A 25729-nucleotide genomic window follows, 5' to 3' on the forward strand; every position below is an offset into this window, starting at 1 on the left:
GGTGGTCCAGCGGCTAAGACTCTGTACTCCCAAGGCAGCAGGCCAGATTTCAATCCTTTGTTGGGAAATTAAATCTCACATGTTGCAACTAAAGGTCCCATATGCCGACTGAAGACCCCATATGCGGCAGGTAAAGAACCCACGTGCTGCAACTAAGACCTGGCCCAACCTAAATAAAGAAATAACTGCTTTTTCAAACTGGTGCATTGGGAAATAAGAGAAACATCAATGAAGTCAAGTACATTAAAAAAAAAAAAAGAAATAACTTTTTGTAAAAATGTGGATTTAAAGATAAGAATTTTCATTTATTAATATTTATAAAATTTATTTTACTGAATTATAGTTAATTTACAATATTGTGTTAATTCATACTGTACAGCATAGTGATTCAATTTTGTATATATATATACATATTCTTTTTCATATTCTTTCCATTATTATTTATGAACAAAAATTAAGAATTTTTAATGTGTCAATCAGGACATTTTGAAGCAAATTTACTTTTTTTTTTCCCTGCAAGTAAGTTGTGGTGAAAATAATTACTACTGCAGTTTGCTGCCATAGTCTTCATTATTGTGAAGTTTTCAGTTCAGTTCAGTTCAGTTCAGTCACTCAGTCGTGTCCAACTCTTTGCGACCCCATGAATTGCAGCACGCCAGGCCTCCCAGTCTATCACCAACTCCCGGAGTTCACTCAGACTCACGTCCATCGAGTCCGTGATGCCATCCAGCCATCTCATCCTCTGTCGTTCCCTTCTCCTCCTGCCCCCAATCCCTCCCAGCATCAGAGTCTTTCCCAGTGAGTCAACTCTTCGCATGAGGTGGCCAAAGTACTGGAGTTTCAGCTTTAGCATCATTCCTTCCAAAGTAATCCCAGGGCTGATCTCCTTCAGAATGGACTGGTTGGATCTCCTTGCAGTCCAAGGGAGTCTCAAGAGTCTTCTCCAACACCACAGTTCAAAAGCATCAATTCTTCGGCACTCAGCCTTCTTCACAGTCCAACTCTCACATCCATACATGACCTCAAAGCAAATGTCAACATAGTGAAAAGTCACATCATATCTTAATAATACTGTGAAAGTATGTTGCACCCCACGGATCTCATAAAAGGGTCTAAGTGATGTCAAGGATTCCAAAGACCACACTCTGAGAACTGCTGTTTTGAATAAACCAGGGACTCTTCCAACTGATCCTTGCCTTTGCCTCCTCTTCATTTTGGAAAATCCTCCCTGAACGGGACTTCTTGCCTTCCCAAACTCAGCTGAGGGTCCTGCCCCTTGGCTGCTCTGGAAGAACACTCACCCGCTAGAAAGTGATGCTGGAGAGTGTCCTCAGTCTGGAAGGGAGGTGGGGAGACAGGTGTTTCCCCTTTGGGATTGGGACAGTTTGTGCCTGAAGGCACCATGTGCTCCTATAACTAATTTTGGTTTAGTTTCACACCAACTTACTATGAACTTCCCTGGTGGCTCAGATTCGGTAAAGCGTCTGCCTACAATGCAGGAGACCCGGGTTCAATCCCTGGGTGGGGAAGATCTCCTGGAGAAGGAAATGGCAACCCACTCCAGTATTCTTGCCTGGAAAATCCATGGATGGAGGAGCCTGGAAGGCTACAGTCTATGGGGTCGCAGAGAGTCGGACACGACTGAGCAACTTCACAACAGACTATGTATTCATATCCCAGACAGAAATCTGACATAGTGTCTAAGAGAAATAATATTGACTGTTTCGCCTCACATGGCTAATGCATCTGACTTGAGGCCCACAAAGCACGAAGGGCAGTCCCGTCCAACAGAACATTCTGTAATGAAGGAATCGCTCTGTATCTGTGCTGTCCAGTCAGGGAATCACTAGCTGCATGTGGCTCCTTAGCACCTCAAAAGTGGCTATTGGGCTGAGCACTTTTATTTTATTTACTGAGTGAACTTTTAAAATATTTTTATTTATTTTATCAAGGTATAATTGATTTACAGTGTTGTGTTGATTTCTGCTGTACAGCAAAGGGACTCAGTTATACACATATATATTTTCTTTTTATATTCTATTCCACCATGATTTATCCAAGGATATTGAATACAGTTCCCTGTGCTATGCAGTAGGATCTTGTTATTATCCATTCTATTTTTATTTGTTTTTTATTTACTTGGCTCTGTCTGGTCTTAGTTGCAGCATGAATGATCTTTGTTGTGTCATGCGAGATCTCTTCATTGTGGGGCACGTGCTCAGTTGCTCCACAGCATGTGGGATCTCAGTTCCCTTACCAGGGATGGAACTCTCATCCCCTGCATTGCAAAGTGGATTCTTAACCTCTGGACCAACACAGAAGTCCACTGTTTATCCATTCTATACATAATAGCTGGTATCTAGTAACTCCAAACCCCCAGGGCATTCTTTCCCCAACTCCCCTCCCCCTTGGCAACTACAAGTCTGTTCTCTATATCTGTGAGTCTGTTTCTGTTTTATTTAATTTAAATAGCCATGTATAACTTGTAGCTAGCATATTGGCCAGTGCATATCTAGAGTATTCTTAATTTAATTTTCAGTCTCTTCCTCCTAAAAGATACTGTGTGACTCACAGGTTGATGTACATTAAAATAAAATCTTCACATGGAAATCATGGATTTGTCTATGCGGGTCTTGTGTATTTTAACAACGAGAATGTTCAGACATTAAGCAAACCCTGGTTTATCACCTTAAGGTCATAAGAGTTCAAAACTGCCCATCACTGCAGATAATCCTTGTCCTTATTACACTGAGCACTTGTTGCTTTCCTTAACCTACTTAAACATAAGTAGACACAGAAGTCTTCACTTAGCCCAAGAGGAAGTATTTATTGAACACAACAGATATCAAATATCTTGTAGGCCCTGTACATACTTGTAAAATTAAAGCAGAAGAGGCAACCTTAGAATCCACCACGGTAAAATTATTTTTTTAAATAATTTTATTTATGTATTTATTTTTGGCTGTGCTGTGTCTTCATGCTGCATGGGCTTTCCCCTAGTTGCTGGGAATGGGGGCTACACTCTAGCTGCAGTGTATAGTTTTCTCATTGCGGTGACATGCGAGCTTAAACGGTTGCAGCTTGTGGGCTCAGAAGTTACAGCATGCAGGCTTTAGAGCACAGACTCAGTGGCTGTGGCATCCAGGCTTAGTTTCTCCACAGCATGTGGAATCTTCCCTGGCTGGGGATCGAACCTGTCTCCTGCATTGGCAGGTGGAATCTTTACCCCTGAGCCACCAGGAAAGCTCCACCTTAAAATTCTTAACTTCTTCTATACTTTCCCTTCAAATTCAATCAATTCTTTTTCCCTTCACCCTTGGACCCCTCTCTTGTAGACAAAAATATACATGAATTTTTTACACTTGGGGAATACAGAGTTGTATGACCCAAAGATGAAAAATCATAGAAAACCAAAAATCGTCTCTGTGTCAACCAGACACTCACAAAGATACTAATGTGAGCACATGCTCCTATTCAAACTCAAAGACAGGACTTTGAGCTTGACAGGACTTCCTGGGTGGTCCAGTGGTTAAGAATCCACCTGCTAATATAAGATATGCTGGTTTGATCCCTAGTCATGGAACTAAGATCCCACCTGCCATGGAGCAATGAAGCCCCTGTGCCACCACTAAGTGAAACTGTGTTCCCTGCAGCCCATGCGCCACAGTCTGTGTGCTGCAAGGGAGGCCCTACACGATGCAAGGAAGATTGCCCACGCTGCAACTAAGAACCAACACAGCCAAGTAAATAAATTTTATTTTAGAAAAAAATAAGGAGAAAAAATAGAAAAAAATTATTAATCTTTTAGAAAAAATTTTAAAAGGATTGGAGGGGACTGAGGAGGGAGGTGGAACTGAAAATCCCCTCTTACTCAGGAGAGTGGGCTGACTTGGAAAATGGTATCTGGAGAGTGCAGGGTAGGGCTACTGAGGTCTGTGCTCATCAACTTAGAGAGAAAAACTTCCAGTACTTCCAACAGCAGGAGGATGCATAAGAAACAAAAAAACAAGCATAATGGAACAAAATATTTCCAGCATGAGGATTATAGTTCTTTTTACTTTGTCATTTATCACTTTCAACACTTTATTACTTGTTTTACTGTGAATATACGTTAAATCATATATCATACATTACACATATACACCATAATCAGAATTATAAAGGTTTGTCTAAATTTTTAAGAAGGAAGGCAGGTAGGAAGAAAAGTGAAGAGCTGGACCTGCTGGGCTCCATTCCTGGGCTCTGGGGAGTAAACTCACACAGCCTTTTCTTCTGGGTTGTCATTCCCTTCTCCAGAGGATCTTCCCAACCCAGGGATCAAACCCACGTCTCCTGCATGGCAGGCGGATTCTTTACCATCTGAGCCACCAGGGAAGCTGAGCCTCTGCACAGATGTTGCCATGGATTTCAGAGCACAGAAACCCCAGCCCTTGTTCCTTACCTAGGAGTGTGACCCACATCTTCACACTTAATGAGTCTGGGCCTCTGGAAATCAAATCAATACTTCTGTTACTGGACTTAGTTACATCCCTCCCAACCAAATTCTCATGCTGAATACTTAAGACCAATGAGACTGAATTTGAAGATGGGGCCCTTAAGGAGGTAATTGAGGCTAAATAAGATGGTAAAGATTACCCCAAAATGATAGGTCTGGGGCATTATGATAGATCTGGTTCTGTTCAGTTCATTTGCTCAGTCGTGTCCGACTCTTTGTGACCCATGGATTGGAGCACATCAGGCTTCCCTGTCCATCACCAACTCCTGGATGGGTCTGGTATCTTGATCAAAAAAAAAAAAAGAGGCACCAGTGATAGCTTTCTCTCTCTCTCTCTCTTCCCACCACTCCCCACTTTTTTTTGTATGCTCATCGAAATTTGTGGGAACTTACTTCCCTAGCCAGGGATCAAACCTCTGCCCCCTGCAGTGAAAGCATGGAGTCCTAACCACTGGACCATCAGGGAATTTCCTCTTTTTCAATTCCCCTCTGCTCACAGAGGAAAGGTTGGTAGCCACAAGAATTCATTGCTGAAAATCTTTAAACTGTTGATACTGAGAATGCCTTTGTGAGGATGGAAAGTTGAAAAATGTTGAAAGGCCTCTTTCTGACCTCTTCCTCCCAAGGACACAAAACATCCTCCCCATCTCTGACGCACCTCTCCTCCTGGGGCATCCCCCAGTGGATAGAAATGACTGGGAAGTTCTGTTCCACCAGGAGCTGGGCCAGGGCAATGCAATGCTGCACAGACCTCATATGGATCGTTATGTGTGTGTGTGTGCGTGTGTGTGTGTGTGTAAGAGGCGGGGGGTTGCTGAGAATGAGGGGGATGTGGGTTCCCAGGCAGGCTGTCTTAAAATTCCCTGAGCCCACAGCCTCCCTTGCACATGGCCCTCCACCAGAGGGCCCAGGATGCACCCCACAGACGGGCCCAGGATGCACCCCACAGACTGGCACAGGCGCTCGACCCAAGACTCCCAGGGTCCTGCAGCCAGAGACTCCTGGACCAAGCTCCACTCCTCAGTGGGCAGGCACCAGCCCCAGGATACTCTGGGCCCAGTACCACCCACCAGCCAGCTGACACCAGCCTAACGACCAGCCTCACAAACCAGTCAGCAGGCACCAGCACCATTCACCAGCGGCAGTACAACAGCCGTTTTGGGACTAGAGGTGTGCGCTTGTTTCTGGCCCTGTCTTCTGTTGCGCTGATCTATATGTCTGTTTTTGTGCCATCTAGTCAATCTACAACAAAGGGAGCAAGAATACACAATGGAGAAAAGATGATCTCTTCAATAAGTGGTGATGGGAAAACTGACAGCTACATGTAAAAGAATGAGATAAAAAAATTTCCTCATATCATACACAAAAATAATCTCAAAATAAAGACCTAAATGATGTCAAACTGATCAGTCCAAACAGATCACATGGACCACAGCCTTGTCTAATTCAGTGAAACTATAGCCATGCTGCGTAGGGCCAACCAAGAAGGACAGATCCTGGTGGAGAGGTCTGACAAAATGTGGTCCACTGGAGAAAGGGAATGGCAAACCACTTCAGTCTTCTTGCCTTGAGAACCCCATGAACAGTATGAAAAGGCAAAAGATATGACACTGAGAGAGGAACTCCCCAGGTCGGTAGGTGCCCAATGTGCTACTGGAGAAGAGTGGAGAAATAACTCCAGAAAGAATGAAGAGACAGAGCCAATGCAAAAACAACACCCAGCTGTGGATGCATCTGGTGATGGAAGTAAAGTCCGATGCTGTAAAGAGCAATAATGCATAGGAACCTGGAATGTTCGGTCCATGAATTAGAACTGGTCAAACAGGAGATGGCAAGAGTGAATATCAACACTTTGGGAATCAGCGAACTAAAATGGACTGGAATGTGCGAATTTAATTCAGATGACCATTATATCTACTACTGTGGACAAGAATCCCTTAGAAGAAATGGAGTAGCCCTCATAGTCAACAAAAGAGTCTGAAATGTAGTACGTGGGTGCAATCTCAAAAATGACAGAATGACCTCTGTTCATTTCCAAGGCAAACCATTCACTATCACAGTAATCCAAGTCTATGCCCCGACCAGGAATGCTGAAGAAGCTGAAGTTGAATGGTTCTATGAAGACCTACAATAACTTCTAGAACTAACACCCAGAAAAGATGTCCTTGTCATCACAGGGGACTGGAATGCAAAAGTAGAAAGTCAAGAGATAACTGGAGTAACAGGTAAATTTGGCCTTGGAGTACAGAATGAAACAGGGCAAAGGCTAATAGTGTTTTGCCAAGAGAATGCGTTGGTCATAGCAAACACCCTTTCCCAACAACACAAGAGAAGACTCTACACATGGACGTCACCAGATGGTCAATACTGAGATCAGATTGATTATATTCTTTACAGCCAAAGATGAAGAAGCTCTATACAGTCAGCAAAAACAAGACTGGGAGCTGACTGTGGCTCAGATCATGAACTTCTTATTGCCAAATTCAGACTTAAATTGAAGAAAGTAGGGAAAACCACTAGACCATTCAGGTATGACCTAAATTGAATCCCTTATGATATTATACAGTGCAGGTGACAAATTAGATCAGATAGAGTGCCTGAAGAACTATGGACTGAGGTTCATGACATTGTACAGGAGGCAGTGATTAAGACTATCTCCAAGAAAAAGAAATGGAAAAAGGCAAAATGGTTGTCTGAGGAGGCCTACAAATAGCTGAGAAAAGAAGAGAAGCTAAAGGCAAAGGAAAAAAGGAAAGATATACCCATTTGAATGCAGAGTTCCAAAGAATAGCTAGGAGTGATAAGGACACTTTCCTCAGTAATCAATGCAAAGAAATAGAGGAAAATAATAGAATGGGAAAGACTAGAGGTCTATTCAAGAAAACTAGAGATACCAAGGGAACATTTCATGCAAAGATGGGCACAATAAAAGACAGAAATTATATGGACCAAAGATATTAAGAAGAGGTGGCAAGAATACACAGAAGAACTATACAAGAAAGATCTTGAAGACCCAGATAACCACGATGGTGTGATCACTCACCTAGGGCCAGAAATCCTGGCATGTGAAGTCAAGTGGACCTTAGGAAGCATCACTACAAACAAAGCTAGTGGAGGTGATGGAATTTCAATTGAGTTATTTCAAATCCTAAAAGAGGATGCTGTGAAAGTGCTGTACTCAATATGTCAGCAAATTCGGAAAACTCAGCAGTGGCCACAGGACTGGAAAACATCAGATTTCATTCCAGTCCAAAGAAGGGCAATGCTAAAGAATGTTCAAACTACCGCACAATTGCACTCATCTCACCTACTAGGAGAGTAATGCTCAAAATTCTCCAAACCAGGCTTCAATAGTAAGTGAACCATGAACTTCCAGATGTTCAAGTTGGATTTAGGAAAGGCAGAGGAACCAGAGATCAAATTGCCAACATCTTTTGGATCAGAGAAAAAGCAAGAAAATTCCAGAAAAACATCTATTTCTGCTTTATTGATTACACCAAAGCCTTTGACTGTGTAGATCACAACAAACTGTGGAAAATTCTTCAAGAGATGGGAATACCAGACCACCTTACTTGCCTCCTGAGAAATCTGTATGCAGGTCAAGAAGCAACAGTTAGAACCGGACATGGAACAACAGACTGATTCCAAATTGGGAAAGGAGTACGTCAAGGCTGTATGTTGTCATGAAGAGGAACTAAAAAGCCTCTTGGTGAAAGTGAAAGTGGAGAGTGAAAAAGTTGGCTTAAAGCTCAACATTCAGAAAATGAAGATCATGGCATCTGGTCTCATCGCTTCATGGGAAATAGATGGGGAAACAGTGGAAACAGTGTCAGACTTTATTTTTGGGGGCTCCAAAATCACTGCAGATGGTGACTGCAGCCATGAAATTAAAAGACGCTTACTCCTTGGAAGGAAAGTTATGACCAACCTAGATAGCATATTCAAAAGCAGAGATATTACTTTGCTGACTAAGATCCGTCTAGTCAAGGCTATGGTTTTTCCTGTGGTCATGTATGGATGTGAGAGTTGGACTGTGAAGAAGGCTGAGTGCCAAAGAATTGATGCTTTTGAACTGTGGTGTTGGAGAAGACTCTTGAGAGTCCCATGGACTGCAAGGAGATCCAACCAGTCCATTCTGAAGGAGATCAGCCCTGGGATTTCTTTGGAAGGAATGATGCTAAAGCTGAAACTCCAGTACTTTGGCCACCTCATGCAAAGAGTTGACTCATTGAAAAAGACTCTGATGCTGGGAGGGATTGGGGGCAGGAGGAGAAGGGGACGACAGAGGATGAGATGGCTGGATGGCATCACTGACTTGATGGACGTGAGTCTGAATGAACTCCGGGAGTTGGTGATGGACAGGGAGGCCTGGCGTGCTGCGATTCATGGGGTCCCAAAGAGTCGGACACGACTGAGCGACTGAACTGAGCTGAACTGACCCTCTCCTCCCTGCTGTGTTGATCATAGTTGTAGGAGCCCAGCTCTTCATTACCGGGCTGATTGGCTGCTCTGCCACCTTCCAGGAAAGCCACTGTAGACCTGCCCCATTTGTTGTCATCCTACTCTTAGGTTTTGGTCACAGAAGTTGTTGTAGTGGTTTGGGGATACATTTACAGAGCGAAGGTGAAAAATGAGGTTGATCGCAGCATTTGGAAAATATAGAAGACCTACGGTGGAACCAACCCTGTACTGCTAGCTGGGATATTATGTTCCGAGACAGCTGTCCTCCTGTTGTCGCATTCACAACTCTTCTCACTGGGAAAATACAGATTGGTTCAAAGAAAATCAGAGTGTCCCTCTTAGCTATTGCAGGGAGACTGCCAGCAGCTGTCATGGCAGTCTGGCCCACCCCTCTGGCCTCTATGCCAAGGGGTATGAGGCTACTGGAAATTGTGAAGAAGCCACAGGAAATCATGAGGCATGTTATCTATGCAGCAACAGATATCTGGCTACTGGGCGAGCTCTGTGCCTGCATCTTGTTGTGCAGAAGTAGAGAGCCTGCTTACAAGCTCCTCATCACCAGCGGAACTTATGCACATAGAAAACTCACCTGAGCTTTTTAGTCTTGTTCTGATTTGAAAGGTGAATTGAGCAAGTCCATTGCTATTGGCCTCCTGAGTTCATTTAGTTAAAGCACAGGTACATACACAGGTGTTGAACGGAGCAGCTTAGCTCTTCCTGTGTCCACCTTCCTACCTACCCACCTATGGCTTTTCCTCTGTTCTAGCAGACTCTCCACGTCAGTGAGTGTGTAAGCACACCGGTAAATGTTCTAATCTCAGAACTGTTTGCCAGTTGCCTAGTGGGGTAGAATTAAAGGCGGATGTGGGCCTGCTTCTGTCACCGCCAAGCTGTAAGGGAACTGCTGACGAAGTATCACAGGGTCCTTTTAGTCTTCACAGGGGCCAGAGGTTTTTGACAGGAGAGGGAGGCAATCAGCTGTCTGGTAAAAGTTATTATTATACCAGATGGTGCCCCTCATCAGTGTCCTTTTAAAAAATATATACTACAGTCCAGTAACTAGCTCAATGGCTATCTTACAAAATGGCTAAAACAGATTTTAGAATCATATGGTATGTGTCTTGGTTCATCTTCAAAATCAGACTGATCTTTGGAACTAGCAGTTTTTAAGCAAAGCTGGCTTTATGTGTGTGTCTGCTCAGTCACTCAGTTGTGTCCAGTTCTTTGTGATCCCATGGACTGTAGCCCACCAGGCTTCTCTCCCCATGGGATTTTCCCAGCAAGAAGTGGGTTGCCATTTCCTCCTCCAGGAGACCTTCCTGACCCAGGCATTGAACTGTCTCCTGTGTCTCTTGCATTGGCAGGTGGATTGTTTACTACTGAGCCACCCGGGAAGCCCAAGGAATATAATGTATGCTGCTGCTGCTGCTAAGTCGCTTCAGTCGTGTCCGACTCTGTGTGACCCCACAGACGGCAGCCCATCAGGCTCCCCCGTCCCCGGGATTCTCCACGCAAGAACACTGGAGTGCAGTGCCATTTCCTTCTCCAATGCATGAAAGTGAAAAGTAAAAGTGAAGTCGCTCAGTTGTGTCCGACTCTTAGCGATCCCATGGACTGCAGCCTACCAGGCTCCTCCATCCATGGGATTTTTCAGGCAAGAGTACTGGAGCGGGGTGCCATCGCCTTCTCTGCTGTTGTTTAAAAACAATTTTTGTGAGTTAGAAATAATGTACCCATGTAGACTAGCAAAATAGTATATAAATGTGATCTCAGTTGTAACTAAAATCTAACTCAATAAACTCTGTATTACTCTCAAAAAAAAAAAAAAAAAAAGCTTTGCTGTTGTTATTTGGCCACCCTAGGTGGCTTGTTGGATTTTAATTCCCCAACCAGGGATTGAACCCAGGCCCTCAGCAGTGAGAGCTCGAATAGCTAACCACTGGACAGCCAGGGAATTCTCAGCTTTGTTGTTATTACTACCTTTGGAACAAACCCTATTGCAACAAAAATAATGTTATTGAAACTTACTTCAGGGGTAACATTTTCTTATACTGGGAAACTAATCAAATATCTGAATTATATGAAGAGCACATTTATCACTGTTCTCTATGAGTATAGAAAAATGTTATCAAGTTTTTATCCATATATGAAATAAATGTACTTTTCCAATTACAGGTTTGGTATAAAGTGAGAAAACTTTCTAAGTACAGTTTTCTATCGAACAGGTATTTTATAAACAGTTTTGCTGTACTACTATATTTTTTAAATTATACATTTAAATATTAAATCTAGCAATGCTTAAGAGAATGAAAAGACAAGCCACAGGCTAGGAGAAAAAACCTACAAAATACATAACTGACAAAGCACTGTTATCCAAAATATACAAAGAACTTAAAGTTCAACAATAAGAAAAAACTTGGTTAAAAAATGGGCCAATGACCTTAACTGATACTTTATGAAAGAAGACATACGGATGGCAGAACAGGACATGAAAAGATGCTCCACACCACATGTCATCAGCAAAGTGCAAATTAAAAGAATAGAAGAGTACTGCAACATACCTATTTGGACAGCCAAAAAGCAGATGCAGAAACACCAAATGCGAATAAAATACGGAGAATAAAGAAATCTCATTCATTGCTGATGGGAATGCAAAATGATACAGTCACTTTGGAAGAGAGTTTGGCGGTTTCTTACAAAACTAAACATACGCTTATACAATCCACTAATTGTGCTTCCTGCTATTTATAAAGAGGAGGCAAAACCTTACACACACGGAAACCACACCCAGGTGTCAATTTTTCTATCTTGAGCTGATTTAGCATAAAAGAACAGCAAGATTTGTGATTTATAGACTTTCCTTTTTGTTTGTAATTTAAGAACTGAAGACAGGCATTCATTTTTTGTTGATATTCTCTAAGCTTCACTGTACACACACAGCTTCTGTCAGATAGAATTGCCCATAATTAGCTGAAAGCTGAACTACTCAAACTAAGATTTCAAGTTAACATTATATCTTCTTCTTTTTCTTTTTTTTTCTGCAGGGGTTGGGGCATACCGCAGCATGTGGAACTTCCCCAACCAGGGATGGAACCCATGCCCCCTGCAGTGGGAGCACAGAGTCTTAACCACTGGACCACAAGGCAGTTCAAAGTTAACATTATATCTGACCAGAAAGTAGAGTGAATCATTTACTTTAAAAATAAAATACATAAAAATTACAAGGACTTTGTCAATCTAACATATGATCTCAAAAGGCAATGGCTCAATTAGGAACCACTCAGCCACTTTTAAAATATGTTTTTCAAAATGGTATTTTTCACACAGGTTTATTGAAGTAGCACTTATATACAACAAAGAACTGCACATATGTAAATAAACAATACGATGATACACAAACACCTATGATACCATTACGCAATGGTGGGGGGAAGAAATGGAGGCCATTGTGGGCAGGGGTGGGTCAGACTCCCCACTTTCTCACATTACACTACAGGAACACAGACACATTCAGACACCTCTACGAAAAGAGAAGTCTAGGTTCTGAAGTCATAGAGTGAGGGCATGAACACAACTTTCTTCACTCAGTTCCACACAAGCCATCAGTTTCACACTATAGAAGAAAATAATCAAGAATAAATTCAGGTCAGTCATCATAGGTGGGGACATTCTGAACAAATTTCCACTACTCAAAATGTTCAAATCCAGACATCCCCATAACGCAACCCCTCTCCCACTTCAGGCCCTCCAGAGTCTCACCTTTAGGAGTCATGAGAGATACATTAGGACCTCAGATACTGTCTTTTCCTGGGATAGAACAGAACTTGGTCAGAGCCCACAGGAGTTAAGACTAAAGGAGACAATACAGGGTGGGTGAACCCCCCCCCAGGGGGCTCCCATCTACACTATCTCAAGGGTTTCAGGGTTCACCCATACACACATCTGTCCATACTTACTTGCAGTTTGAGTATAGCTCCCTCCATCTCCATCTGTGGGTAAAAGACATCATGTGAGAGGCCTGGGGGGAGGCAGAGCCATGAGGTTCTATAGGAATCCCTTAGTCCTGAATCCCAGGGAAGTTTCCAGAACTGTGAAGGCAGATCCATTGCAGGATTGAGAAACATGAGGAAAGAGGGTTTATGGGAACTGTACCAATCCCCTTCCGGATGTCTATACTTAGCTGCTAGAAATCAGATCCCGATTAGGGGAATCATCAAAGTGAGAACGTAATCCTCTTTTACATACATGCCTTTCAAAACAGTGTTAGAGGGCTTCCCTGGTGGCTCAGTGATAAAGAATTCACCTGCTAATGCAAGAGACACAGATTCGATCCCTGGTCCAGGAAGATTCCATATGCTGTGAAGCAACTGAGTCTGAGCCACAACTCCTGAACCTGTGCTCTGGAACCTGGGAGCTGCAACTACTGAGCCCACACGCCCTAGAGCCAGTGCTCCACAACAAAAGAAGCCATGCAATGAGAAGCCGGCACACAACGACTAGAGAGTAGCTCCCGGCTCACTGCAACTAGAGAAAAGCCTGCGCAGTAACAAAGACCCAACACAGCCATAAATAAATAAAATTATTTTAAAAAAAGAGTGTTAGAAACAGGACCTCAGACTGGGTAAGTACGTTTATGTAGATGGTGCCTCCTAGTACTGAGGCAAGAGACGACATTTTCTGTCTTGAAACCCCCTGGGGGCACAAGAAAACTCAGATTTCACTCCTATCCCTACCTGAGCGTTTCTTCCTCCAGATCATAGCTCCAGCCACCACTGCCAACATGAGGAGAACCAGGCCAACAATGATGCCCATGGTGAGGAAGGGGGTCTGAGGAGGTTCTGTGGAGGAAAGGAAAGAGCCCTGACCTCAGGCTTGAGCCCTGACCTTGCTGAACTGAGTCCTGGAGGGCTCCTGCTTTATCTGAGAGGAAGCTCCATTCCAACTCCCTCCTTACCCCATCTCAGGGTGAGGGGTTCTTGAAGCCCCTCATGCTGCACATGGCATGTGTATCTCTGCTCCTCTCCAGAAGGCACAACCAGGGCTGCCCACTTCTGGAAGGTTCCATCCCCTGAAGGCCTGGTCTCCACAACCTCCATGTCCTGGGTCTGGTCCTCCCCATCACGCTGCCAGGTCAGTGAGATCTCTGCCCGGTAGAAGCCCAGGGCCCAGCATCTCAGGGTGACCTCATGGTCAGAGATGGGGTGTCGGGTCTGAGGAGAAAGGTGAGAAAATTTAGGAACTTTGTATTAACTCTAACAGCCCACATGAGGGGGCACTTCTGTGACCATTCTGAGAATGGAGGGAATAAATGGTGTGAGAGAGAGGTGAGAGTGCAAAAGACATGAGCCTGGACCCCAGGATATGGGAAAACTTCTTATGCTTTAAGAAGTTCTAGAAACAGGATAAGACAGTCCAGGGTAGGAGGCTCCAGGTTTCTGAGTGAGACAATACAGACTTCTGGTCCTGATCTAGGTGAAGACCGAGTTGACTCAAAAAATCTGGAGTCAGGTGGCCAGTGAAGAAGCCATGGGGCAGAGAAAAAGGTGAGAGAATAAAGCACTAAGACTTAGGCCAAAGTCAAAGAAATCTGCTAATAAATTATTTCAGAGACCTCCACATCCAGAGAGACAGAATCCTTTAATTGTCCTGAGAAGGACATTTGGTTTTTAAGCAGCCTCACAGAACACAGCAAAAAATAAGATGCAAAGAATACCTGTTAAGTAAATGAATGTAACAACGTATTTAAACCTGAGAGTGTCACTGCTTTAGAATTCTTTACATCTTCTTTTCCATTGGAGAAGGAAATGGCAATCCACTCCAGCACTCTTGCCTGGAAAATCCCATGGACAGAGGAACCTGATGGGCCCCAGTCCATGGGGTCGCAAAGAGTCGGACACGACTGAGCGACTTCATTCATTCATTCTTTTCCACACCTCTTGCTTCTCTAGCCCTTCTCTCTGTTTCTCACATCCCTCATCCCCCTTAGTCTCCACCAACTTCTCATCCCTGAACTGTCGCACAAGAACCACCACCTCACCTGCCACCCATAGACTATTCTCTCCACAGTGGTTAGGAGTGTCATTTCAGACACTGAATAAGAATCTGTAAGCCTTACTCTAAGGATCCAAGTGGTGGAGGAGAGGGGGAAGAATTCTAGTGTCAAGCCTATGCTTCTCCCCTTAAGGTTGGGCTAGTTGGAGGTACAGCCCCAACCTGAGGTGAGATCTGGGAGGGCCCGGGGCCCCTGGTACCCACGCGCAGCAGCGTCTCCTTCCCCTTCTCCAGGTATTTGCGGAGCCAGTCCACGCACTCGGTCTCCAGGTATGCCCGGTACTGTTCCGCTGCTCCCTCCACCTCCCACTTGCGCCGGATGATCTGAGCCACCGTGCCCGCCGCGGACCAGGAGCGCATGTCCTCGTTCAGCGTGATGTAATCCGCGCCGTCGTAGGAGAAGTGCTGGTACCCTCGGATGATGCGGCCGTCCGGCCCGACATCGCAGCCAGCCAGCCAAAGGAAGCTGTGCGATTCTGCCCCGCCCCCGCGGTTAGCCCCGCCCAGCGCTCAACTTAGCTTCCCTCCGGCTCCAGACGCCCGGGCGGTGATTGCTCAGAGCCCGTCTTTCTCCTAAATTGAAAACGCAATCCCTGTGAATCCTAGTTGCTAGCGGGCTTTTCCCAGACCGAAGAGAGGTCGGAGGATCTCCTGACCTCGGGGCGAAACCTCGGACCAGGGAACTCAGGGGGACCCGGGCTCATCGCAGGAGAATGCAGGGCTCGAGACTCATCCAACTCGCTGTGGTTGTGGTTGCCAGCGATGACCTGCAGGTTCGCCCGCGAAGCCTGCGAATGTTCTCTGGCTATGTTGGTTTGCCGGTCCCAGTACTCCGGCCCCTCCTGCTCCATCCACGGCGCCCGCAGCTTCACCCTCGGATTCGCGGTGTCGCTGTTGTATCTTACGAACTGAGTGTCGTCCAAGTAACCGACAAATTGATAAAGGGCCCTCCCGAGGCCAGGATGCGATACCAAAATATGGAAGTACCTCAAGGAGTGGACCCCTGGGACCAGGAGGGGCTGCCACTCGGGCCGACGCTCCTTTGGGCGCGGGTCCCCATGTCCGAGGTGAATGTGACCTGTAGGGGAAAAGGGGACTAGAGGGCGTGCGAGACGGAAGAGGGCCGGTGGGAGACTCGAGTGGTGAAAGGAGAGGGCTGGAGGCTCGGAAGGGACAGGGGAGGGTCAGGACGGGACGGGGACGAGGTAGTGGGTCTGGTCTCGGGGCCATAGAAACGTGTCTTCCCCGGCTGTCCTTCGCCCCAGACAGGCGGTCCCCTGGCTTCTCCTGCAGAGGCTATTTCGTCTGGACCCCGCACTCACCCGCCCAGGTCTCGGTCAGGGCCAGGGACCCCGAGAGCAGCAGGAGGAGGGTTCGCGGCTCGGTGACCCGCATGCTCGGGATTTGGGGCGAATGTGAGTTCGCACTAGTCTGAGAACTTCATAATAGGAACCGCGGTGGCGCTGATTGCTTCCCTAGAAACCAATAGACCGAGACCTGGAGCAGCATCATAGGTGTCCAGGAAAAAGGACCCGACACAGCTTGAGAGAGAAGTGGGGAGGGAGATGGGGTGCTTAGCTTCCGTGTCCCAGACGCCAACCCCAGCCCCTAGAACCTGAGACCTTGAGCGCCACACCCGGGACACCTGGGATTTTGTGCCCCGCCCCTCTCCTCGAGGCTGCACCAAGAGCCCTTTGTCAAACAGTCTCCCTGGCGCTGGGACTGTTTGAGAAAACCAAGGAGAAACCCCCAGGCTGGGCTCAGCCCCTGTGTCTTCTCTTCCCCAGTTCCCTCTCCCTGACTTGCATCCCTATTCACTCATCCCTCAGGCACTCTCCTAGGAAAAACAAACTTCCAAGGAGTAGGGTGCCAGAGAGCAACCTGGTCTTAGGAAAGCTGGTGAAGAAACAATGGTGTGCTCGTTAAACTGGGGGCAGTTGTGTATGTAGAGATTCCTGTAGAGACCAGCTTCCTGTTTGCTTGTTAACCAGAATCCTGATGTCCCCTGAATGACTGAGCATCTAATCTGTAAAAGTAATGTTTTTACCCTTCCCGTGTGAATGTGTCTAAACACATCTGCAACAACCAAAGTTCATAACTTCACTTTCCCAAACTGTGGCTCCAGGCTTTTATACTTTAAAATTACCTTTATTCCATAGCCCCGAGTTTTCCTATCAGAGTCTCAGCACATGGTCAACACAGAAAAGCACCTGGAAGCACAGTTTCTTCCGGCAGAAGACCTGTGCCTAGGCGGTGATTTACCACAGTGACTAGGTGATGACAGGAGAGGCTAAACCACTGAAAGAAGATTTTTTTACTAATTACACTTTCAGAGAGGAGGGGGCATGGCATACCACACGGGGCCACAGGGGGAAGCACCAAGGTTGGCCAGAAGGTCAAGGAGAGGGAGCAAGCATGGCTCAGAACTTTCAAGGCATTTTCCTCAGGGCTGAGGGAAAGCAAAAGAGGGCTGGAGAAACATCTTAGGATTGGCTGGTTTGAATAAGGTCATTGGCAGGTTCTGGGAGACAGGGCCTGTCTCTAGGTACCCTGGATAATGAGAGCAGAGGAATATTGTTTCCTGGAATGTAAGACCTGATAGAAGTGTGTATGTGTGTGTGTTCGCGCTCAGTCATGTCCAACTCTTTGCAACCCCATAAACTAGCCCGCCAGGCTCTGCTATAGAAGTGGTGGTTCCAGATATGGACTCTGGATTGTCCAGTTTGCAAAGAAAAGGCTGCTCCTGGGCAAGCCCTTTGCTGTCTCTAAGAACTGGTCAGCTCTAGAGCACAAGTCTCTCCTCAGTTATCCAGACCACAAATGGCAGAGCATCAAGTATACAGAAAATAAGAAATATTATTAACACATTATATTTCAACCAGAGTGTACAAACTTTAATCCCCTCAAAGTTGCAAGTGTTCAGTGCAATCAAAGGCCCTTCACGAACACTCCTGCGTCGTCTATGTTTGTGATCCACACCTAAGCAATGTGCACATTTTATTGGGCACTTGGTATTATTCTCTTTAACCTGATTGACATAAGGAGACATTTGGTTTTTAAGCTGCCTCACAGAACAGAGCAAATACAAGATGCAAAGAATACCTGTTAAGCAAATCAATGTAACATCATATTTCACCCTGAGAGTGTCACTGCTTTAGAATGCTTTACATCTGCTGCTTCTCCACACCTCTTGCTTCTCTAGCCCTTCTCTCTCTCTCATCCTTCAGGCCCTCTTCTCTCTTAGTCTCCACCAACTTCTCATCCCTGAATTGTGGCACAAGAGCCCCCACCTCACCTGCCACCCGTGGACTATTCCCCCCACAGTGGTCAGGAGTGTCATTTCAGACATTTTTAATATTCCAGTGGCTCCATCTCACTCTTGGAAAGCTTCTAGAATGTAAGGCACATGAGCACAGGGGCTTTGTGTTAAAGCTGTTTTGGTTAAAGCTGTACCTCCAGCATGTAAAGCTATGTTTGATACATAGTGAGCATAGATTGATCATTGTTGAACAAATGAAATAAACAAACCAGATTGTATTAAAGTCTGATGGCATCATATACAAATCAGAAAATTTTTTAAAGTAGAAAAATTAGGAAAGATTTTATGTTGTTTAGTATATGTGAGAGTTCATAAATTCATTCCAGTGGAGAAAATGTTTTATATGTTGCACAATTGAGCCTGTGCATTAGTTTTCTATTGCTGCATAAAATGTTACCCCAAATGTAGTGGGCTCTAACAAGAGCCATTTCAATGCTCACAGTTCTGTGGATCAGAAGTCCAGGTGCGGTATGGAGAGGGTCTCTGTTCAGCATTTCATGAAGTTGTGTTTGCAGCTAGAGCTTAAGGTCCTCCTCCAAGCTCATGCAGAACCCTTTGCAGAATTTTACTTCTTATAGTCGTAGCACTGAGGTCCCCATTTCCTTTCTTGAGGTCTGTAGAATGCTGCTCTCAGCACCTCTGGCCACCAGCATGCCTTGCTATGCGGGCCCCTCCATTTCAAGCCCTCCCTCACACTTAATCCCTTTCACTCTTTGTTCAGTAATAACCTAGTCTGGTTAAGAGTTCACTTGATTAGGTCTGGATTACCCATGATCATCCCCTGTTGTAAACTCAACTGATAGGAACCTTAATTACATACGAAAAATCCCTTCACAGTGCCACTTTCTTTAGTGTTTGATCAAACAACTGGGAGAAGGTGAATAACCAGCAGCTGGTTATCGCTGGCTGTCTTAGAATCTGCCTAATATAGGCTTGTTCTTCCTTTGGGTTTAATTGGGTTACAGTTGGTAATGGAAATTCAAATAAATAAAATTTTGTAAATAGCAATAGCATGCTTTCTGTCCCTTTAACCATGGGGATTCTTCTTAAATCTTAAAACTAAATGGTATGTTTAATAGAAAGTGTTAGTCGCTCAGTTGTGTCCAACTCTTTGTGACCCCACAGATTATAGCCCACCAGTCTCCTCTGTCCATGAAATTCTCCAAGCAAGAATACTGGAGTGGGTTGCCATTTCCTTCTCCAGGGGATCTTCCTGACCCAGGGATCGAACCCAGGTCTCCTGAATTGCAGGCAAATTCTCTACCATCTGATACACCAGGGAAGCCCTGTGTTTAACATCCTATTAATTTACAACAGATCAAAAATAAAATGCAATAATCTGTCGGGAGCCGCATTAGGCATTACTGACAAAATGGAGGCATGGCCCTAAACCTCATCCCTTTGTTCCGTAGGCATGGACCCGGAATGAAGGAGTTAGGTTTGTGATTCTGACTTGTTTTTTCCTTTCCTCGGCTGAGTTGACTGAAGAGAATATTAAGGTGCTTATTGTTTTTGAGAGGAGCATGAGAAGGCATAAAGCCTTCTGCAGCTGTGCTCAAAGAATAATTTATAAAGTTAATCATCAACAATGTTCAAGGACTTTTACAAAAGAGTATTCCAGGGTGAGCACAGAGGCCGCAGCTTGAGACCATGGGAGGGATTGCTATCTGAAGCCTATTTGTGAGGAAAGTGTTTATGGCAAAGGAGTTTGCTGAATTTAGGGCTTAGGAATAATTAAAATAGTTAAAAGCTAAGGATTTAAGGGATACTGTAATGTTAGCATATTCTACTATAGCTTATAAAGATTAGGGACTTTAGAGATATTTATAGCTAGAAGCCCTTAGAAATAGTGAGCTTAGGATACTAGGGGCAAACAGGACTTAGAAAGATAAGAATTAAACTGAGGAATGTGGTATGCAGCCCAGACATTAGCATGAGTTACAATGTATTCACAAGGACATGAGAAAAAGTAGATAAGAGAATCACTGAGGAAGGAACTCCTTTTGAGGGGCAACAGTGATTTTTGGAGAAACATAAATCTGGGTCAATGGAACTAAAAATATCAAACCTCTGACCTAATGCTTTTGTAAAAGTATAAAAGAGAATCATAAGCTTGAAATAAACAGGCAGTCCAAGAAAACTGAGAGGCTGCCTCAGTTTCTCACAGACACCACTCACCCCTTCAGGTTGAATCCCTGGCTGCTGGAGCTGGACTCCAGCAATAATCCATTATTTTCTTTGGATGCTGTAATAACTGTGTATAGCTGTAAAAGTGAGAATTTAAAAAAACAAATAATTATTATGTTCCATAGTTTTCCAGAATCAGAATTGCAGGAGAGGTTTACTTGAATTCTGGTTAGGACCTCTCATAAGTTGCAATGAAGCTGTCAGTCAAGACTGCATCATCCAAAGGCTTAACTGGAGCAAGAAATTCACATTAAACATAGTCACCCATATGGCTGTTGGAAGAGGCCTCATTTCCCTCGTGGATGGTCCTGGGAGGCCTCAGTTCAGAGCCATACCAACTTTCCTTAAAGCAGCTAATGACTAGGTAGCTATCTTCCCCCAGAGCAAGTGATCTGAGAGAGGGCAGCCACGATGGAAGCTGCATTGTGTTTGATGTCACAGGCCCAGAGTCACACACCATTACGTCAGCTTGCCCTCTCAGTTACAAGAGAATCACTGGGACTTCCCTGGTTGTCAAGTGGCAAAGACTCCATGCTCCTAATGCAGGGTGCCCAGGTTGGAACCTTGGTCAGGAAACTAGATCCCACATGCTGCAACTGAGACCTGGTGCAGCCAAACAAATAAAAAATTTTAAGTGAATCACTAAGTCCAACCCAAACTCAAGAGCAGAAAATGAAGCTTCACTTCTGGAAAGGAGGAATATAAAAGAATTTACCCACATGTTAAAATCAAAATTAAATATTCTTTCAGGATTTTGTAAATCAAATGCTTCCTTTCGTCAATTATTCTTGAGTGCTTCAAACTTCTTTTTGGAACGTAATAATAAAAGTTTGCAGGTCTTCCCTGTAGCTCAAATGATAAAGAATCGGTCTGCAATGCAGGAGATCAGGGTTCAAACCCTGGGTTGGGAAGTTCCTCTGGAGAAGGGAATGGCAATGCACTCCAGTATTCTTGCCTGAAGAACCCCATGGACAGAGGAGCCTGGCGGATTACAGTCCGTGGAATCGCAAAGAATCGGACACAACTGAGTGACTAACAATATTACTACTAATAAAAGTTTGAGACAGGGAAGTGAGATACCCCAAGGTCTCTAAGATTTCCCTGCAAATTCTATACACTGAAAACATATAGTAGCTATATGCAAATGATTAGGTAGCTATGGACAATTGAGTTCAGTTCAGTTCAGCCACTCAGTCATGTCTGACTCTTTGCGACGCCATGAACCACAGCATGCCAGGCCTCCCTGTCCATCACCAACTCCCGGAGTCTACCCAAACCCATGTCCATCGAGTCAGTAATGCCATCCAACCATCTCATCCTCTGTTGTCCCCTTCTCCTCCTGCCCTCAATCTTTCCCAGCATCAGGGTCTTTTCAAATGAGTCAGCTCTTTGCATGAGGTTGCCAAAGTATTGGAGAAAGCAATGGCAACCCACTCCAGTACTCTTGCCTGGAAAATCCCATGGACGGAAGAGCCTGGTAGGCTGCAGTCCATGGGGTCGCTGAGAGTTGGACACAACTCAGTGACTTCATTTTCACTTTCATGCATTGGAGAAGGAAATGGCAACCCACTCCAATATTCTTGCCTGGAGAATCCCAGGGACTGGGGAGCCTGGTGGGCTGCCGTCTATGGGGTCGCACAGAGTTGGACACGACTGAAGTGACATAGCAGCAGCAGCAGCAGCAGCAGCAGCCAAAGTATTGGGGTTTCAGCTTCAACATTAGTCCTTCAAATGAACACCTAGGACTGATTTCCTTTAGGATGGACTGGTTGGCTCTCCTTGCAGATCAAGGGACAATTCTGATCTAGGTAAAACTTTGTTCCTAGATCAAAATCAGCCATTCCTGTCTAATGAGTCATATCAAAACTGTTGTCAGGATACTAAGCTCGGAGTGGGGAGGGAGACTAAAGTAAGAGATTCTTATTTTTCTTTCCTTTCAATTGAAGGATAATTGCTTTACAGTATTTTGTGGAGGTTTTTTTTGTCATACATCAACAAGAATTAGCCATAGGTACACCCATGTCCCACCCTCCTAAGCTTTCCTCCAATCTCCCTCCCATGAGATTCTTATTTTTCTAGTTGAAATCTCATCAGGTAATATTATCAAAGATGATATTCCTTTATATTTTTCCAGCTTATTTACACTGAGCAAAATGCACTTTTTGGTTCCATAAATGTACTGAAGCCAGGTGAATGTGAAGTTAATGTAAGTGACATGTCTAAGCCATCACAAGACCTTAAGCATCAGATTAAACATTGTGCAGCAGAATGACAGAGATGCCAGTGAACAAAAGAGCAAACGACCTAGACAGAGATATCTCTGTGGCATCCTGGATCCTCTCTCTCAAATACGGTTCACAACATTTGGTTATGGGTTAGTTCTACTGTGAGTAGGTCTTACTAAGGATCCTTGAAATAAACTTTGGTATGTAATTTTCCCTTTCATTGGAAAAAAAAATTAATCTGGAATGGTTCACAAACTCCTGTTTCAAAAATACTCCTCAGGACCCACCTTTGAGATAAGATGTGAAGCTAAGGAGACTTGTCTGATGATTCAGTGGTTAAAACTCCACACTTCCACTGCAGCAACCACGGGTTCGATCCCTAGTTGGGGCACTAAGATCCTGCATGCCCTGCAGTGCAGCCAAAAAAAAAAAAGAATCAGAGACTAAGAAGCTACCGTGAGCCACTTCTCAATCCCATCTCCCATATATAACCTCTATCTTGAAATTTGTGTTTACTGTTCCTTTGAGTTTCTCTAATTATTTTACAGTAAGTGCATATACCCCCAAACCAAATGTTATTTAGTTCAGCCTGTTTTTGACCTTCCTGTTCAGGGAACACATACAGCTTATATTCTTTTGTGACTCAGTGTTATGCGTAGGCGAGTTATCTGATAACTGATAGAAAGATTCACTCATTTTACTGCTGGAAAAGCTTTACAGTTTGTGATTGTACCACCGTTATTTTGCTTTGGATGAACACATGGTCTTTCAATTTTTGTCATAAACATTAGTATCCATGTCTCCTGGGACACACAGGCAAGCAGCCCCCCCAGAGTGAATGATCAGAAGTAAGACTGTTGGGTTATATGATATATATGTACTGTAACCATTCTAGATAAGGCTAATTTGATTTCCAAAGTTTTACTATCAATTTAAATTTTCACTAGGGCTGTGTAAGTGTTCATGTTGTTGGTGTGATTGTTCCAGAGGAAGCTGTTTTCAGCAGAAAGACAGAAAGCAAGAGGTAAAACCCACTTCCTGTGTTGAAACTCACTTGCGGTGCAGATCACCCTGGCATATTTTTCTGACTCTAACAAAAACTTCCGTTCTTCTAGTTTTATTCTATATATCTGGCATTGTACTTTTAAATTTTATTTTTATTGAAGTATAGTTGAATTGCATGTGGTGTTAATTGAAAAAGAATGTGTCGGAGCTCCCCGGGTGGTTCAGTGGTAAAGAATCCTCTTGCCAGTGCAGGAGACAGGGGTTTAATCCCTGGTCTGGGAAGATCGCACATGTGGAGCAACTAAGCCCAAGCACCACAACTGTTAAGCCTGTTCTCCAGAGCCCAAGGAACCGCAACTACTGAGCCCACGTGCCACATCTACTGACGCCTGAGCACCCTAGGGCCTGGGCCCCACAAGAGAAGCCGTTGAGATGAGAAACCTGTGCACCGCAACTAGAGAATAGCCCCCTATGACTGAACTAGAGAAAAGCCTGTGCAGCAACAAATACCCAGCACAACCAATAAATAAATCAAATTATTTTTTTTTTAAAGAACAGGAATGTGTATGTAAATGGCATCACACTTTTAGCATATGGCTCCTGAGAATGCTTCCTTTTAGCACAACCATATAGTATTAATTTATATATTTGGAGTCCTCAAATTAAAATGAAAGAACGGAAGGAGGAAGAAAGCTGAGGAGGGGGAGAAGAAAGAGAAAAGTCCAAATCAGTAAAAGAGAGAACAAGAGGAGAACAATTAGAAATACATAGATAGCTTTTTTAAAATGCAAGGAAATAGATTTAGACAATATCCATAGAATACTAAAGACTTAAGACAGCTTTATTACTTAGCTTTACTGAACAGAAAATTATCTTAAAACGTAGTGTCTTAAAGCAACAAATATAACTCAGATACTAAAAAGACAAGCAAAATGAAGCAGATGTTGGTTGGAGAAGCTGGATAAAGAGGAAGGTTTTATAAGTTGAAATAAGTGATAGGTTATTGGTGCACAAATGAAAATGATCTTGTTAGTCCCTGTCCTCCAAGAAGCAGTTGCCAAGTTGAGACTGAACTCGCCAGTGTTTTATTAGGGGAAACACTTGTCAGAGAATGTGCTCCTGCTACGTCACTTTAGTCGTGTCCGACTCTGTGCGACCCCATAGACGGCAGCCCACCAGGCTCCGCCGTCCTGGGATTCTCCAGGCAAGAACACTGGAGTGGGTTGCCATTTCCTTCTCCAATGCATTAAAATGAAAAGTGGAAGTGAAGTAGCTCAGTTGTGTCTGACTCTTCGCGACCCCAGGGACTGCAGCCTACCAGGCTTCTCCGTCCATGGGATTTTCCAGGCAGGCAGAAAACAATGGGAGAGCCCGCAGGACTAAGATGCAATCTGACCCCTAGAGGCAGACAGGAGAGGTTCACTGGACTATCCTAGACCCCTAGGCAACGGAAGTGAAATTGAGCAAGGCCATAGAAGAGTCCCTGAGCCACAGATGGCCTTAGGAGGAGCCCTGTGTCTCCCAGAAACGAGCCTCCCTTAGGGTCACTGTTGCGACCTGTCATTGTCTGGGAACAGCCCGTGGGAAGCAGGGTCTCTGCATAAATGCTGCCTTGGATCTTACAGCACAGGAGCAGGGGCCCTTGAGCCTCACCTGGGGGCTGTGTCCACCTGAGGCGTCTGGACCCTTGGAAATCAAACCCTTCTCAGACTGGGTCACCGCACCTAACGTTCATAGTTTCCTTGGGACAAGGGAGAAGCAGCAAGCACCCAGGTCTCTCACCTGAGTTCCCCGTGGAGTCCTCCTGCACCAGTTATGTAGCAGCAACTCGCCTCTCCTGAGGAGCAGACTCAATCCTCCTGCCTAGAGAAGAGAGGCCCCCTCCCCTCACCTGCTGCTCTTCGGCACATGGAATCCAAGCTTCCCGGGTGGCAGTCACAGGGTATGGTTCAATGGGACCCTTGTTGTGGCCCCTTGTAAGAGTGC

The 25729-nt window shown here is 44.7% G+C and overlaps 1 protein-coding gene and 1 pseudogene across 7 annotated transcripts in view; one reads left to right on the plus strand and one right to left on the minus strand.

Annotated features, from left to right (window-relative positions):
• LOC120870511 (BOLA class I histocompatibility antigen, alpha chain BL3-7-like) overlaps nt 1-16567 on the minus strand; it is a 38557-nt gene extending 21990 nt beyond the window's left edge. For 2 of the 7 annotated variants that reach the window (XM_040250209.1, XM_040250210.1), the window contains exons 1-4: nt 16330-16435; nt 15741-16085; nt 15208-15483; nt 13911-14177 (exon numbers count right to left, since the gene is read on the minus strand). In XM_040250209.1, coding sequence (XP_040106143.1) covers nt 13911-14177; nt 15208-15483; nt 15741-16085; nt 16330-16402 — 961 coding nt within the window. In that variant the 5' untranslated portion in view covers nt 16403-16435. The other 5 variants (XM_040250214.1, XM_040250213.1, XM_040250211.1 and 2 more) reach the window with 5 other exon arrangements.
• On the plus strand, nt 8944-9549 carry LOC120870233 (annotated as a pseudogene).
• Nucleotides 16568-25729: the final 9162 nt, after the last annotated feature.

Source organism: Oryx dammah, unplaced genomic scaffold (assembly GCF_014754425.2).
Source record: "Oryx dammah isolate SB20612 unplaced genomic scaffold, SCBI_Odam_1.1 HiC_scaffold_11, whole genome shotgun sequence".
NCBI classification, from domain to species: Eukaryota; Metazoa; Chordata; class Mammalia; order Artiodactyla; family Bovidae; genus Oryx; species Oryx dammah.